This window comes from Hemitrygon akajei, chromosome 13, assembly GCF_048418815.1.
Source record: "Hemitrygon akajei chromosome 13, sHemAka1.3, whole genome shotgun sequence".
Lineage (NCBI taxonomy): Eukaryota > Metazoa > Chordata > Chondrichthyes > Myliobatiformes > Dasyatidae > Hemitrygon > Hemitrygon akajei.
The window spans coordinates 43,444,216-43,462,224 of NC_133136.1; the positions used below are offsets into that span (position 1 = coordinate 43,444,216).

The window sequence follows — 18,009 nt, forward strand, 5'->3', positions numbered from 1 at the left end:
AGCATTCATATGACAGTCCACACATGACTGATTCTAGCACTCGTGCCTGCAGATTACAATTTACTGGGGATGGATGAAAATAAAAGGGACAGTATTTACAATGATCAGAAATTGGCATGTGATGTGCAATTTGTTAAATTATTGCATTATGTAATGCAATACATAATAGAAGAGAAAATAAATAAATAACAGTATACATATGTTGAAGATTAAAAACATGCAAAAAAGTGAGGTCGTGTCCAAGGGTTCAATGCCCATTTAGGAATCGGATGGCAGAGGCGAAGATGCCGTTCCTGAATTGTTGAGTGTGTGCCTTCAGGCTTCTGTACCTCCTACCTGATGGTCACAGTGAGAAAAGGGCCTGCCCTGGGTGCTGGAGGTCTTTAATAATGGACGCTGCCTTTCTGAGACACCACTCCCTAAAGATGTCCTGGATACTTTGTAGGCTAGTGCCCAAGATGGAGCTGACTAGATTTACAACTCTCTGCAGTTTCTTCTGGTCCTGTGAAGAAGCCCCTCCCCCCAAATACCAGTGAAGCAGCCTGTCAGGATGCTCTCCGTGGTACATCTATAGAAGTTTTTGAGTGTATTTGTTGACATACCAAATCTCTTCAAACTAATGAAGTATAGCAGCTGTTTTGCCTTCTTTATAATGACATCAATATGTTGGGACCAGGCTGGATCCTCAGAGATCTTGACACCCAGGAACTTGAAGCTGCTCACTCTCTCCACTTCTGATCCCTCTATGAGGATTGGTATGTGTTCCTTCGCCTTACCCTTCCTGAAGACCACAATCAGCTCTTTCATCTCACTGACGTTGAGTGCCAGGTTATTGCTGCAGCACCACTCCACTAGGTGGCATATCCCACTCTTGTACGCCCTCTCGTCACCACCCGAGATACTACTAATGGTTGTATTGTCAGCAAATTTATAGATGGTATTTGAGCAATGCCTAGCCACAGTCATGTCTATATAGAGAGTAGAGCAGTGGGCTAAGCACACACTCCTGAGGTGCACCAGTGTTGATCATCAGCGAGGAGGATATGTTATCACCAATCTGTACAGACTATGGTCTTCCAGTGAAGAAGTCAAGGATCCAATTGCAGAGGAAGCTACAGAGGCCCAGGTTCTGCAACTTTTCAATCAGGATTGTGGGAATGATGGTATTAAATGCTGAACTATAGTCAATGAAAAGCATCCTGATATAGGTGTTTCTGCTGTCTAGGTGGTCTAAAGCTGTGTGGAGAGCCATTGAGATTATGTCTGCCGTTGACCTATTGTGGCGATAGGCAAATTACAATGGGTCCAGGTCTTTGCCGAGGCAGGAGTTCAGTCTCGTCCTAACCAACCTCTCAAAGCATTACATCACTGTAGATGTGAGTGCTACTGGGCGATAGTCAATAAGGCTGCTCGTTAGGCACTGGCATAATTGTTGCCTTTTTGAAGTAAATGGGAACTTCCGCCCATACAATGAGAGGTTGAAAATGTCCTTGAATACTGCTGCTAGTTGGTTGGCACAGGTTTCAGAGACTTACCAGATACTCCAGCTGGACCTTCCACCTTGCGAGGGTTCACTCTCTTTAAAGACAGCCTAATATTGGCCTCTGAGACAGAGATCATAGGATCATCAGGTGCAGCAGGGATCTCCACAGCTGTGTTTGTGTTCTCCCTTTCAAAGCGGGCATAGAAGGCATTGAGTTCATCTAGTAGTGAAGCATTGCTGCCATTCATACTATTGGGTTTCACTTTGTAGGAAGTAATGTCTTTCAGACCCTGCCAGAGTTATCATGCTTCCGATGTTGCCATCAACCTCGTTCAAAATTGTCTCTTCACCCTTGAAATAGCCCTCCACAAATCATACCCGATTTTCTGGTACAGACCTGGGTCACCAGACGTGCATGCCACAGATCTAGCCTTCAGCAGACAATGTACCTCCTGGTTCATCCAAGGCTTTTAGTTTGGGAATGTACAGAAGTCTTTATAGACCCACAATCATCCACACAGGTTTTAATGAAGTCAGTAACAACTACAGTATAGTCATCCACATTTGAAGATGAATCCCTGAATACAGTCCAGTCCAGGGATTCAAAGCAGTTCTATAGGTGCTCCTGTGCTTCCCTTGCCCATACTTGGTCCTCACTGCTGGTGCCACAGTCTTCAGTCTCTACCTATACTCAGGGAGTAGAAGTACAGCCAGGTGATCAGACTTCCTGAAGTGAGGGTGTGGAATAGCACAGTAGGCATTCTTGATGGTGGTGTAGCAATGGTCCAGTGTGTTGTTTCCTCTGGTATTGCAAGTGATCCGTTCATGGTAGCTGCTTAGTGATTTTTTTTCCGACTGGCCTGGTTAAAATCTCCCTAAACAATGGTGAAGGCATAAGAATGCATTGTTTTGTGCATGTTGAGCCCATCAGAAAGCCTCATTGACATTGGCCTGAGGTGGAATGTATACTGCTACCAAAATCACCCCGGCGAACTTCCGTGGTAGGTAAAAAGGACAGCACTTCACTGTTAGATATTCCGGGTCTGGTGAGCAGAATTGGGACAGCACTGATATATTTGTGCACCAAGAAGAGTTGATCATGAGGCATACTGAGTTAAGTATTGTATGTAATTAGTTTTGCTACAACAAGTGTATGGGACATTGGAAAAAAGTTGAATTTCCCCATGGGGATGAATAAACTATCTATCTATCTATCTACTCCTCCACCTCTGCTTTTGAGAGACACTGTAGATCTATCCTACCGGTGTATAGTAAAGCTGTCAATATGAATCACTGCATCTGGTATGGAAGGGGTTAACCAGGATTCCATGAAACACAGGACACATGCAGTCCTAATGTCCCTGATTCAACACCCTTATTCACCAGGTTCCACACGTTTGCCAGCAAGATAGTTTTGGGAATGTAAAACCCCGTTTCCTTAAATGCACTTGTAACTCCACTCTGCACCCATGTTTCCTGCATGCTATCCTACATGGGCACTTCCGACCGCAAACTGTTGTTTCCGTCCGTTTTAAGCAGCGATAGTTCGTTTAAACGCATTAAGACATCTTCGTTGACAGTACCGACCTTGGAAGCAGTTGTGCTTTTTAGCCGTATCAGGCTGAAACAAGAATATTTAATCGCATCCTTTGAGAGTACCGCTGTTACTTGAGTCGCACCTAGGCACTCTAGACCATTTCCTTTTTATTCAAAGAACTGATACATCACTGAATATCTTGTATCTGATAACAGATTTACGAGTACAGGCTTGGGCGGTGTAACACTGGTGCAGTTTATCGCATTAAATGGATTGATTGTGGGTTTACTGCATCTTTTACTGAGATAATGGGGAGATTGGGCATTAATATAAATGAGTGAATTTTGCTCAAAAACTGACTAAAGATTCAAAATGGATGTGTTTAAGTAAAAGAAAGCCAGGCATTCGAAGTAAACTGCAGGAAAGTGTCATTAGCTTTATTGTTCTTTGAAACAACGAGTGGATTAAGTGTTGCATTTTGCTCTTTTAGGATTTCCTGTGGCCTTCATTCAACACCAATTATCTGTTTCGTTAGTTCTGCCAACAGGAAGGCTAGCTCTGTGATCATCAAGTGTTATATAAATACTTCCTCCGCATAACTGAAATCTGTAAGAATATCTGTAATTAAGTGACTTGGTATTTTCGGTTTAAATGGTCAGTTGAAAAATTCCTTAAATTTTAGAAACACCCATCATTCATCTAATTACCCTAAAAATGTTTGCCTTGCAATAGCCAAGCCCTGAGAACCAGTTTGCTTTTATTTATCCAGTGCCACATGATGGGAATTGAATGCAGGTCTGAAGAAATTACAAGTGAGGGGACTTCAGATTTCTGGATCATAGGGACCAGTTTAGGATTGAATTTGCACCTCACTTGCTACAGACAACATTATTACAGGGATGTTTTCCAGATCTGCTGGTAAGGATTTAATTTGGCAAGTATAGTAGAGGATGAGGGGGAAAGCACAGAAAACCAACTCTCCAGCCACCTGGGAGAAGTACATGATTTTAATGCAAGGAGTCTGGCATTGAGGGCTGATGAACCCAGGAAACTTTGCTAACAAAATGGAAATACGATACAGTTGTAAGATGGGCAGGGCTGCACTCCCAGTCCTGGGTAGAGTTATCTTCAAGAATGATGGGTGGAAGGTTTCTGGCCATTAAGAGGTGTCATAGTCCAAGTTACAAGAGGGGTTTGTTGCTGAGTCACGAGCAGTATGTGGGAGAGGATTACAGAAACCGCTGTGAGGAGAGAACCAGCAGTCACAGGAGACTGGCCACCAGACAGATCCATTGACTCTGCATATGAGGAAATCTTAAAGCTTCCAGCTCGGCTCGGCAACCCAACCTCCAATGGTTGCAGCTCGAGTCAGGGCAGAGTTTTCATTGGGGGGTGGGGGGGGGGAAGAGAAGAGATGAAGAATAAAAGGCACACAAATGCCCCACTCCCACCTGGCAGAAGATGCATGTATCACCGTAGCTGCCAGTAAATACATCCTGATGGTCTCAAGAACTCATGGGTGTATATGTGTTGTCTATAAGTCAGGTATTTGCAAGCTGGGCAGGACCTGTAAAAGAGCTAAACATCTGAGAAGGTTCTCCAAATGAGTCATACAGACTGAGCTTAAAAACAAATGACAACAGTGGTCCAGTGGTGTATATACACACACTATAGGCCTCCAAATAAAAAATATGGCATGAGAGAGAGGGATAGATACATGCTGTAGGTAAATCTCAAACAACTGAAGCAAGGCAAGATAACAGCAGCAATGTCAACTTCCCCAGTATTAACTTGGACTGTATTAAAGCCAAGCATATAGAGTACAAGAGCAGGGAGCTTATAAGGCTATATACAAAACACTGAGCCAAGCTGAAGTACAGTCTGCATTTCTAATCAGCACCCACGGGAAGGATTTACATGATTGCATTCACAGGTATTTACCTGGATTCTGTCTGCAATTAAACATTATAGCTATGGAGAGACACTGGGTAAATTAGAACCCAAAAGGTGGAAGGTAGATTTTGGCCAGATTAATAAAGTTAAAGGGCACAGATAGGGTAGATAAAACTTCTCATGGGAATCTATAAAAGGACAGACTTCAATGCAAGGGGTAGGAAATTTATAGGGTGATCGGAGGAACATTTTTGTCCCCACGTTGAGGGCAGTTGAAATCTGATTGCAATGCTTGAGGGTCTGGTAAAGGAAGGCTCACTTACCACATTGCCTGGCATTTGGCCCATGGCCTTCTGCAGTATACTTCAAGTGTTCATCCAAATAACCATTTAGAATGAACACTTCAGACGTGGCCAAAACGCTTCAACGTTAAGAAATGGAGCATGTGTAGATATTTTTAATGACCATCACAGACACTGTAGGCAGAGGGCTGTTTCCACATTGTACAAGTACGACTACTTAAATCTACCCATAAATGTCCATGTAATGGCTGGATTAGTGCGTTTTTCATTAGTAGATTGGAAATATAAAAACATTCACGGTTGACAAACGTTACACTTTTTCCCCCGCACTGGTTGCTGACATCAAATGGTGCATGCATGCAAACTCAAAGCTTATGAGTTTAGTGAAGGTTGGATCAATGCAAAATGATTAGACAAAACACCATCACATTTTTAAAGTTATTTTTTGGACATACATTAAGACATGGCAAGTATTACCATTCATAAAATTACAATAATTCATTCACAAGAAACACTTGCCAAATTTGGAATACAACATGGTTCTCATGTGCCAAGAATAAATCTGAGAAACTTCAAGGTGCAACTTTCTGGACCCATCATTGTTTTACCTCAGAATATTTACATCTGCATCAGACGTTCCACCATTATGGTTTCATATTTGAAAACAATTTTTTAAAATCTGCTTTTGACTTTAGAAAATGTTGATAAAAACAGTCGAGCAAAATTCAAACGTCCTTAGAATGCTAATGATTTCCCTCTTACTGTTTAGTTCATGCAAATTTCAGTCATTGCATTGTGAATATACAGCTCTCATTGTGATACCATACTCTTCCATTAAAACAGAACTCTGTCTAGCTCTTTGGTTGTTAGAGTTTCACATTTAGCTACTGTGAAAACTCAAAAAAAATGTACATTCAATATTATACTTTGGACTTAAGTTCACTATAATAACATCCATTAAAGTATTGACAATTTGTGACATGCTTTTTAAAAATGTTAGCAAAACATGGTGCTGAAGAAAACATTTTCCAGTGTAGAAATTTTTTTTGACTACCACTGTAACATTTATCCAAATTATGAACAGAATCCACACGATTTAACCTCTTGTAGAAGCAGCAAAACCAGTTAAGTACTAGAAGGTGAAACTAATATCCCTTCATTATGTGATTTCACTACAAACACACTAAAAAGCACCTTTAAAATAGCCTGTTAGCAAGATGAGTCTAGAAACAAGCAAAGTTAGAAATTTCAACTTGCCATCAATATCACTAAACACTATCCCTGGCCTTTCACAAAAAAGGTTAACTGATCATTTTCTTCTCCCCCCAGCTGATGAGGTGTAGCGATAGTGGTGTGGGAAGAATATTTTAAAAAGCATTTCTTTGTAGGGAAAGAATTACATTCAACTAAGACAGTATGAAGCTGGTTGAGGACTACATTCCCAAAAATAACTTCTAAAAGGGTGCTCTCCAGATGCTTAATGTTATTTTTAAAATCAAAAGGCACAAGAACAGATTATTTTTTTAAAAAATCAGAAAGCTTACACAAGAGTATTTTTGCCCTTTTCCTTGCACATTTTTTGTAAGTTGCCCAAGAATTTGAAAAGCTCATTTTAACCTCAAAAATCTAAAAACAAAATCCAAAGCAATAGTTATGATATTCATTCCTGGCTTAGTGAATAATTAAACTGAAAGTTAATCATCTTACTGTTGTTTACCAACTTGAATTCATGTCCTTTTTTTTAAAAAACTAAATTTGGAAACCAGCAAGGGATTTATCTTTCAGCTTCTGTTAATCTGTCTCAGCCAAAGATGCACAATTACAGAAATCTGGCCTTCCAATGCCTTTCATCCTTCTGTGACTACAAGGATACTGTAAAATAAGTTACATTGTGGTTACACAGAGGTAGGAAATGCAAAACGAGTTGTTCATCACTGCTGCTAAAATGAATCTGCCTGGACTTAAAAAAAATAATCTACCACTGTTCTGTTTCCGGACAAATGTGCAATTCAACAACCCACAAGATTCATTTGCATCATTTAACACAAACAATCAGGTAGGATGAAGGAAGCACACAAGTATTACAAGCTGGATACCTACAACACAAATTGATGCTTAACATAGCAAAACAGCTAGCTAGTAAGAGGATATGTATTCTGAAGAGGTTTGATTTATTTCACAAATTTTGCAGCTACATGGTAGCATGTGTTCAGATGGATCAACTTTGATAATCACAAAAAGAGATGCAAATTATCCATTTTTCCTTTTAAAAGCATACCTCTTTCTACATTGTCATAAGTGTTCAATTTAAGCCAAGTACATGGTAATTTCATGCTAGTTAATGGTTTTACTTCTCTTTATTCAATTTGTTCATTGTGTTCTTTGGCAATCTTTGACCCCGTGTGTATGCGTAGTACCAAAAGTTCAGAAATAATATCATGAAACTAACTCCATATAGCCATATTATATAGAGAAAGACTGGATATTGGTACTGGCAATTTTTCAAGAAGAAGAACTGCCCGATATGAACTGTAATGACCACAAACTGGATCTGAAAGTAGAAGAAAAACACATCAGTTTTAGTTGGCTTATATTTTAGTTAACTGGTCCTAAAATGTTAATTCCATTAAATAAAACTTTAGAACTAAGGATGGCTCCAAGGCAACATTTGAATCTACAAGTTTAATGATTGTCCACTTTTAAAAAATAGAACCAAGCTATATATTGAGATTTTAAAAAATAACCAGAGAGTCTGGCACTGTTCTCCCAGGAGCAGAAGAGGCTGAATGGTAAACTTACAGGTGATGTATATTATCCTGATGGGCATAGGCAAGGTGGTCAATTCCCAGGGTGGAGGAGTCTAATGTTAGAGGAGATAGATTAAAGGCAGGATGGAAAAGATTAAGGGGAGCAGAAGGTGGTACCTATATAGGTACCTATATCAAGCCTGCCAAAGGAAATAGAAGCAGGTGCAATTACAACATTTAAAGACATATGGCCAGCTTTATGAGTAGGAAAGGCCCAGACCAGCTCAGGGAGGCACCTTGGTCAGCATGGACAAACTGAGCAGAAGGCCCCATTTCCATGGTAACAATGACGTCTGCATAGATGTGCATTAAGGTTGGTCATCACAGAGAAAGGCAATGCCTTCATTCCTTGTCACCTTATCAGCAAGTCTTACACATGATCAGAACCAAAAATCAGACTTCCAAAAGCAAACAATTCCAACTTGTCAATCAAAGCAAAGGATCAGACTGAACAGTGACACCTCACCAAATGCTAATTTTGACTGCTCTCAAGGCCTCCAGCAAAATTCTGTTTCTGGTAGGGGGAAGGGAAGGTGAGAAGATGGTTTGGGAAAGAAGGTATTGGGGAAAAAAAATAGGTTCTTCCCCTCCCCCCCCCCCAAATAATTTGGCAATATATTCTGCTGGAGCAGAGAACTGAGCAATTTTTCCATTTGTCATGCAATTGCCTGCCTGTTGTAACAGTGGCAAGGCAATTTACTGGTCCTAGTGTTAAACAATTGCACTGGTCCAGATTATTAAGTGACAAATAGACTTTAGGGGAAAGTGAAGACCTAATGTGCATATACTAATAATAAACAAGACATGCTTATTAATATTTTATTCCAATTAATCCAAAGTATTTCAGGTCAACATTTTGGAATAAAACTGAAGGTGGAACAGTGGATATGGATTTTAGTAGAAGCTTTTACACATAGGCTCATGGTAGGCTGAACCAATCAGATGGTAGGCTCAATCAACAAGTCATGAGGCATGGGAGCCATGGAAAATTGACTGCAAGGATTTGGAACTGGCTTGCCCACAGAAAGTAGAGGTGATAGTAGATACAATGTACTCTTCCTAGTGGCATTCTGCAGGGATCTGTTGTGGGGCACTTGCTCTTAGTGATCTTAATAAATTACTTGGATGAGAAAGTGGATGGGTAGGTTAGTAAATTTGCAGATGACATGAAGATTGGTGGTGTTGTGAATTGAGTGGTTAAGGTGGCATCTGGCATGTTAGCCTTCAAGTTCAAGAGCTGCAAGGTTATGGTGTAGCTCTGTAAAACTCTGGATAGACCACACAATGTAATGCATTCAGTTCTGGTTACCTTATTATAAGGAGGATGTGGAAACTTTTGAGATGGTTCAGTAAAAATTTGCCAGGATGCTGCTTTGATTAGAGAACATGTCCCCAGTCAGCTAGGGCTTCCTTTAGAATGACAAAGGAGGAGAGACATCTTGAAATGAGGTGTAAAGATTAAAAACAGAACAAAGGGTGGAGAACTAGCAATAGAAATATCAGAGGACAACCATTTAAGGTGAGAGGAAGAAAGTTTAGGAGAGATGTCAGACGAAGGTTTATTTTAAAGCAGAGTGGCGGGTTCCTGGAATGCACTGCCAAGGGTAGGGGTACAATAGGGTCATTTTAACAATTTTCACATAGGCAGATACATGCTAGAAAAATGGAGGGTTTTGGCTACGCAAGAGGGAAGATTTAGATTGTGCAGGATATCGACACAAAATGTTTAAGTGGAACCTGAGGGGAAACCTCTTCACTTAAATGGTGGCAAGCGTGGAACAAGCTGCCAACACAAGTGGGTTCAACTGCACCGCTTAAAAGTTTCAATAAATGCATGGATGAGAGGGGTGTTATATATAGTCTAGGCACAGATCAGTGGGACTAGGCAAAATAACGGTTTGGCATGGATGAGATGGGCTGAATGGCCTGTTTGTGCTGTAGTGCTCTATGGGTTTAAGCATCATGAACCAAGAGCCTGTGCCATGCTTCAGAAAGGTCACGTTTTCTATGCAGATCTAAGCATTTCAAATTAAAGTTCCATTCAGGTTTATACACCTTTGGTTGTTTTATACAATGTTAGCATAATACTTTAATAAAATTAAGAACCAGATACTGTATAATGAATTAAACTATCAGATAGCAAATATTACTGCCAAAGGTAATCAGGATGAAAGACACAAGTCGAGTAAGTTGCACGATTCCAAAGCAATAAAAAAAATTTATTACCCATTTTAAAAAATGTTCCATCCCACTAATGCCCTAAAACATAATTAACTCCAAATCCTTTCTGGATGCAATAGTCAATAAATACAACATTTTCAGTGTCATTCAAGACCAAAAATTAACTTACCAATTGAACTGCAGTCATGTACTTTTTCCACCATAAATACTTCTGGTAACATTGTCCCAGTGCAGATAAACCATAATATGAATACATGAAAATATGCACTATGCAATTTACAAGAGCATGAAATGTTCCTAGACCACCTGTAGTAAGATGGAGTTGGACAAGCAGAAAGAGATAGTTTTAGAAATTGAAATGGTTCTGTATGCATACACCAAGCTCAAGCAAGATTAAACAAATCCAAACCAGCAGTATAACAACTTTAAAAATGCAGAATCTATAATTTCATCTTTTGCCAAATCATACAAAAAGCTGAGTTTGTTCTCTTCATTTACCCAATCCACTTCACAATGTAGATCCAATCTATTACTCAAGCATTACTGAATTCATAGCCTTCATGAACTTAATTACATAAAGGAGGCTTGCGCCATCTAACGGCATCATGCATAATTAAACTTTCCTACAGAGGATCTGTCTACCATAAAGATGGCAAATTTTACTATTAACTGCAATAGCTTGTGTAGCAAGATGAGCTCTAAAAATACAATTAAATCTAAAATGAGTTGGGAGCTAAATTTGTGGCAATTAATTTGATTATGCTGGCAATAACAAACCCTTGCACTCAAAACTTTGCCTAGAATAGAACTCAGTCCTGAATGCTTTCTGACAGATGAAAAGACTTAAATGTAGCAAATTCATGCTTCACTACATATTTTAGTGCCACCTTATAGCAGAGCTTCTGATAAATATGAATGTCATTTAGTTACACAACCAATTTCTGGATATTTATCTGATTCAAACTAATATAACTGCCTTCACCTTTAATTCTACTGCAAATTCTACCATGTGTCCTGTCATGTAAAGTATACAGTAATAAATTCACATTAACAATTTTAAGCCATTACAAGGGAAGATGGTTGAAAATGTAGCAGAACGGGGAAGGTGGTGTATTGGACTAGCAGTAGTTTTTTAAAGTTTTTGTTTGCAGGATGAAAATACACCCCATGAGGCATTTGGTTACAGGGGAGACACTTGTAAAAGGACTTGAAGGGGCACGATGGTAGCGTAGCAGTGAGTACAAATGCTTTACAATGCCAATGATCGGTGTTCAATCTCCACCTCTGTCTGTAAGGAGTTTGTACTTTCTCTGTGATTCCATGGGTTTACTCTAGGTGCAAGATGCATAGGTTAGGGTCAGCAAGTTTTGGGCATGCTATGTTGGCAATGGAAGCAGGAAACTTCTGCGGGCTGCCCCCAGCACATTCTTGCACAATATTGGTCAATGATGCAAAACACTGTACATTTTGATGTACATATGACAAATAAAGTCATCTTTACTTTAAAGTTTGTGCTCAAAAGTTGCAGGACTGCAAAACACAAATCTGTCTGGAATACAGACACAGCTGGTTAAAAATCAGTTCAGGTTTGAAAACAGCCATCAAAATCTAAGGACCTACAAGTTCTAGACAAAACTCAGCTAGGACTGTATGAATTGGATTTGCCAATAGCCATTGTAGAAAGATACAATAACTTGAAACAGTAATAAGTCATCCAGCTCCTCATTTCTGCTCTGCCATTTCATATCATGATTGAATTTTGCCTCAGCACTACTTTCCTGCCCTAATTCAAGATCACCAATTCTGAAAATACTAAAATCAGTATCCTCAATCAGCGGTTAAACTTCCAAACCTTCATAAAGTTATGCCTGTTTAATAAACACAAGGAAATCTGCAGATGCTGGAAATTCAAGCAACACACACAAAATGCTGGTGGAACACAGCAGGCCAGGCAGCATCTATAGGGAGAAGCGCTGTCGATGTTTCGGGCCAAGACCTGACGAAGGCCCGAAATGTCGACAGCGCTTCTCCCTATAGATGCTGCCTGGCCTGCTGTGTTCCACCAGCATTTTGTGCCTGTTTAATAAATCTGTGATATGTCACATTCATGCTGCATCCACTATGCTCTCATGTAACAAGTGTCTAGTCCTTTTTAAAAAGGACACGTGAATGTACCCATGAATCAGCTTTACACTATTTGGTCCTCAGAGGAGGAAACCAGCACAAATATTAAATGTCATAACAAAGTACAGCACAGAAACAGGCCCTTCAACCCATCTAGTCTGTGCTAAACCATTGAAACAATCTACTCCCAATGTGTACCGGGACCATACCCCTACCATTCATGTACCTATCCAAATGTCTTAAACATTGAAATCAAGCTCACATGCACTGGCAGCTCTTTCACTACTCTCACCACCTTCTCAGTGAAGTTGCCCCTCATATTCCCCTTAAACATTTCACCATTCACCCTTGCCCCATGATCTTTGGTTGTAGTCTCAGCAAACCTCAATGGAAAAAGCCTGCTTCAATTTACTCCATCTATACCTGTCATAATTTTGTTCACCTTTATGCAATCTCCCCTCATTCTTTTATGTTCTTGGGAATAAATCTCTAACCTACTCAATTTTTCCAAACAACTCAGGTCCTGAAGTCCTGACAACATCCTTGTAAATTTTATCTGTACTCTTTCATCCTTATTGACATCTTTCCTGTAGTTATGTGACCAAAACTGAATATAATACTCCAAACTAGGCTTCACCAACATCTCAGACAACTTCAACATCACATCCTGTACTCAATATATTGATTCATGAAGACCAATGTGCCAAAAGCTTTCTTTATGACCTTATCTGTGAAGCCACCTTCAATGAATTATGTATCTGTATGCCCAGATCCCTTTTGTCCTACCACACTCCCCAGTGCCTTACAATTCACTGTTCAAGACTTACCCTGGTTGGTCCTACCAAAATGGAAAACCTCACACTTATCCGCATTAAAATCTAATCTACCATTTTCAGCCCATTGTTCCTCTTGATGCAGAGATCCCTCTCCAAGCTATGATAGCCTTCTTCACTGCCTACTACACCCCCAATCTTGGTGTCATCAGCAAATCTGCTGATCCAGTTAACTACATTATCATGCAGATTGATGATATAGATGACAAAAAACAACGGACCCAGCACCGTTCTCTGTGACACTCCACTAGTCACAGGCCTCCAGTCAGAGAAGCAGCCATCTACTACCACTCCCTGGCTTGACCCACAACCCCATTTCTAATCCAATTTTCTATTTCATCTTGAATATCGAGCGACTCAACCTTCTTGACCAAGTTCCCATGTGGGACTTTACTGAAGATCATATTTGGTAAAATAATGCTTTGAGGTTTGCAAAGTACAGAATTCACTCCACAAATCAGGTATACTCAGTGGCCACTTCGTTAGGTGCAAGAGTGGAACCCAGTGTGGCATTCTACCTCCATCACCCATCCACTTCAATGTTCAGTGTGTTGTGTGTAGCAGAATCTCTCCAAGTGCTCACCACTGTCGTGGTGTTACTGTCACCTTCCTGTCAGCTTGAACCAGTCTGGCCATTCTCCTGTCCTTTCTCACTAACAAGGCATTTTATCCACAGAACTGCCTCTCCAGATTGTGTTTTTTTTTTGCACCATTAGAGCTGTTGTGTGAAAATTCCAGAAGATCAGCATTGTCTGAGATACTCAAACCACCCCATATGGCACCAATGATCATTCCACAGACAAAGTCACTTAGATCATATTTCTTCCCCATTCTGATGTTTGGTCTGACATTGCTTATGTGCTTTTATACATCAAGTTGCTGCCACATGATTGGCTGATTAGATATTTCCATTAATGTAAAGGTGTACACTCAGTGGCCATTTTATTAGGTACATCTCCATATTACCCAAGTTCATGGTTAAGATGAACCTGCAGAGCATTTTCCTGCATGTTTTGGATCAAGAGTACTTGCACTGACTTAAAATTACAATAGGCAGCATTTACTAACAAGATAATGATCAAAAGATTTCACAAACTAATGCACAGATTAACCGGTGAAGTAACTAATTTAAAATCTAATCTTTAAGAATTTATCTGCCGCTGCTGATTGGTAAACTAAGCAACCCACTCAATAAGTAGTTCAGTTAACTTTACCTGGAGCAAATTTGACTCCAAACCACCAAGTGAAAGACATGATCGTATGGTGGTAGACATGAAGAAATGTCACTTGACCACTCTTCTTTCGAAGCACAAAGAAAACCTGTATAGGAAAACAGGATAAATGCCTTCACAATTTTAGGTTTTCAACCACACAAAACACCCTTTTGCAAGTTTTCAAGGCATTTTTCCTTAAACAACTGTTTTGCTCAGAAGTTCAAAGTCAAAATAACAAACTGTTTTGATGCTAATCTTCAAAGAGAATGAACTGTTTTATAATTAAAATGAAGTGGTTCAAGAAATTATAACGATTACCACTTCCACCATGAAATACATTTAGCTTATAGACATAGAAAACAGAGTTGCCTTGGAGCCATTTCACCGTTTAGTCTGATTCTCTTTTGCAGAACTACATTCTCATTGTTTTCACCTACTTCTTGATGCCTTGTGTCTCAGTCTCCTTACATCCTTCTATTGCCTAGCAGCTTAGCCTTTCAATGCAGTCCTGTTCAAACGTTGCTTTGAATTTCATTCTCGAGTAATTTCAATTACACTGAACTCCATAAAGTATCTGTCTTTAAAAAGTCTGGATTCAGATGACACTGACTGGTTTTTGGATCAGTAATCTACTAACTGTTCAAATGAAACGCAGCAGCTTATATACCCCCTCAAATTAATTAACTGATCAAGTGCCAAATCTTATATTAAAAAGGCAAAAATTCAGTATTTTTCAGGGATGTATACACCTATAGTTCAGTCCACAAGATCCACACAATTAGCATCTGTTCATTTATAGTTAACATTAATTTGAACAAAGATGGACAACCCTGATTGGTTTCTCTTTTAAAATACAAACTAACATCTCAGGATTTCCCATCCCAGGGTGCAGTTTCCTTCAAGGAAACAAATGGCGAGTTGCTTCCAAAATATTCTACTGCCTCATTTTGAAAATGCAGGTTAGACCCCATCCTGAAAACTAGAAACTTAAAGGATTATTTGATTTCAAGCACAATGTTCAAAACATTTGGGCAGGGACTTGGGATGGAAAGGAATAGACTGATATGAGCCTAATGCAGTCCAATTGGATTAACGTAGACAGATAGCATGGACAATGTGAACTGAAAAGACCCATTTTTGTGCTATGTGTAGATATTACAAGAGCATTTCATTTGGGGAGCAGACCCATGGTACACAAATTGAGAATACTGAAGAACAAGTCTTGCAATTCAAGACTAGGTCTTGATGTAATATTTAATGGGGATGGGGAATGGTCTCTTCGCCCCACAACGTTCACACAAGCAATCACCTATTAAGATAATCTTATATTAACTCTATTTTTGTTTATTCTTCCCGCATTTCCATCCACTCATTTTACAATATATGACTGATCTACACATCAGGGGAAACTTAGTGGTCAATTAACCTACCAACCCACATAGCTTTGGGATATAGGGAGAAGCTGGAGCAGCTGAAGGAAATCATAGCCTTTTCAAGCAGATGGTGCTAACACATACAAATAGCACCCAAGGTCTGGACTGAACGCTCATCTCCAGTAAAATGAAATTGAATGACATAGCAGAAGATTCAGTGTGATAGTCGTCATGCTTAAAAAGCTGTAGTTTTGAAATACGTTTGTGTGTTTCTGCTTAAAAATTGTATTTCAATAAATTCTTGAAACCAATATTATGTATTGCTTCATGCCAAAATGCAGTTTGGTTTTATGTAATAAATATTTCTGCAAGATTAATAGCTAAAAATACCCAGCATAAATGTTGGGATTTTAATGTACATTTCTAGCCTCCTCAGTACTTACAGTGTCCAGCAATTCAATTAATTTGGAGATGTAAAAAAGCCAGCAGGTCCAGGCCATCTAAAACAAACATGGTGACACATTAGAACACTTCAATTAAGGTCTTAATTTATATTATTTTAGCAGTTTAATTGGTACATCTTCAAAATCTATACATTAAAGCACATTTGCTGTTCCCCTGTAGGAATTTTGTGTGCAGTTATGTCCCATTAGTAGGAATAATTGTGGATTCAGAAATGCCTTGGAACTGACTTTAAAATTCCTAATAATTTTAGTCCATTTTCCCCCATTAAAATGAGCATTCATGAAAGGAGTTAGCATTTTCCAAATACACAGAGTGCGGAAAGTAATCCTTCAGGTCACTTGGTCATGTCAACCATATCCATTTTAATTCCATATACCAGCACCGAGTCTGTAGCTTTCACTGCTTTGGGCGATTCAAATATCATTTCAGAGTAACAGCCTGCACCACTTCAATGTATTCCAGAATTCAACAATTTCTTAAATAATCCTCAGATCTCCTCTAAACCTTTAGATACAAGAACAGCCATAGGCCATTTGGTCCATTGAGTTTGTTCCATCATATCATCATGGCTGATCAATTTTCTCTCCCAGCCCCAATGTCCAGCATTCTCCCTGTATCCCTTCATGCCCTAATCACGAATCCATCAACCTCTGCCTTAAGTATACAAAGACTCGTCCTCCACAGTTGCCTATGGTAAAGAACTCCAGATTCACTCTTGCTAAAGAAATTCATCCTCATCTCCATTCTAAAAGGATACCCCCCCCCCACCCCACTATTCTGAGGCTGTGTGTGTCCTCTGGTCTTAGACTCTGCCATCATAGGAAACATCTTCTCCACATTCACTCTATCAAGGCCTTTCAACAGGTTTCAATGAGGTCACCCCTCATTCTTCCGAAATCTAGTGAATATAGGCTCATAGCCATTAAACACTCTTCACATGACTAGCCTTTCAATCTCAATAATTTTTTTGAACCCTCTCCAGTGTCAGAACATCCTTTCTTTGATAAGGGGCCCCCAATTTGATCTCTATATACTCCATGTGAGGCCTCACTGGTGCTTTCTAAAACCTCAACATTAAATCCTTGCTTTTATATTCTAGTCCTCTCAGAATGAATGTTAACATTGTATTTGCCTCCCTCACCACAGACTCAACCTGCAAATTAACCTTCAGGGAATCCAGCACAGGGACTCCCAAGACCCTTTGCACCTCAGATTTTTGTATTTTAGAAAACAGACTATACTTTTATTTCTTCTACCAAAGTTCGCGATCATACATTTCACAATACTGTAATCCATCTGCCATTTCTCCTCATCTGTTCAAGTCCTTCAGTAGCCTCTGCTTCTTCAAAACTAGCTGCCTCACCACCTATTTTCACATCTTCCAAAGTCAGTGACATAATGTTAAAAGTAGCAGTTCTAATACGGACCCCTGTGGAACACTTAATCACCGGCAGCCAACCAGAAAAGGCTCCCTTTATTCCTACTCTTTGCCTTCTGCGAATCAGCCACTTCTTTATTCAAGCTAGAATCTTTCCTGTAAAAAAGGCCTTGTCAAAGGCCTTTTGAAAATCCAAATACACAACATCCACTGCTTCTCCTTTCTCTAACCTGCTTGTTAATTCCTCAAAGAATTCTAACAGACTTATCAAGCAAGATTTTCTCTTGAGGAAACCATGTTGACTACAGCCTATTTTATCACATGCTTCTAAGTACCTCAAAACCATAACCTTAATTAACTCCAATATCTTCCCAACTAGCGGTCAGATTAACTGGCCTATAGTTTCCTTTCTTCTGCCT

General features: G+C 39.6%; 1 protein-coding gene across 3 annotated transcripts in view; it reads right to left on the minus strand.

Annotated features, from left to right (window-relative positions):
- Window positions 1-5,639: 5,639 nt before the first annotated feature.
- The window catches only part of elovl7a (ELOVL fatty acid elongase 7a), a 60,852-nt gene continuing 48,482 nt past the window's right edge, over window positions 5,640-18,009 (minus strand). For all 3 annotated transcript variants that reach the window (XM_073064494.1, XM_073064492.1, XM_073064493.1), the window contains exons 5-8: window positions 16,191-16,247; window positions 14,375-14,480; window positions 10,373-10,509; window positions 5,640-7,766 (exon numbers count right to left, since the gene is read on the minus strand). In XM_073064494.1, the coding sequence (XP_072920595.1) occupies window positions 7,563-7,766; window positions 10,373-10,509; window positions 14,375-14,480; window positions 16,191-16,247 (504 nt within the window). In that variant the 3' untranslated portion in view covers window positions 5,640-7,562. The remainder of the gene's footprint in view (window positions 7,767-10,372; window positions 10,510-14,374; window positions 14,481-16,190; window positions 16,248-18,009) is intronic.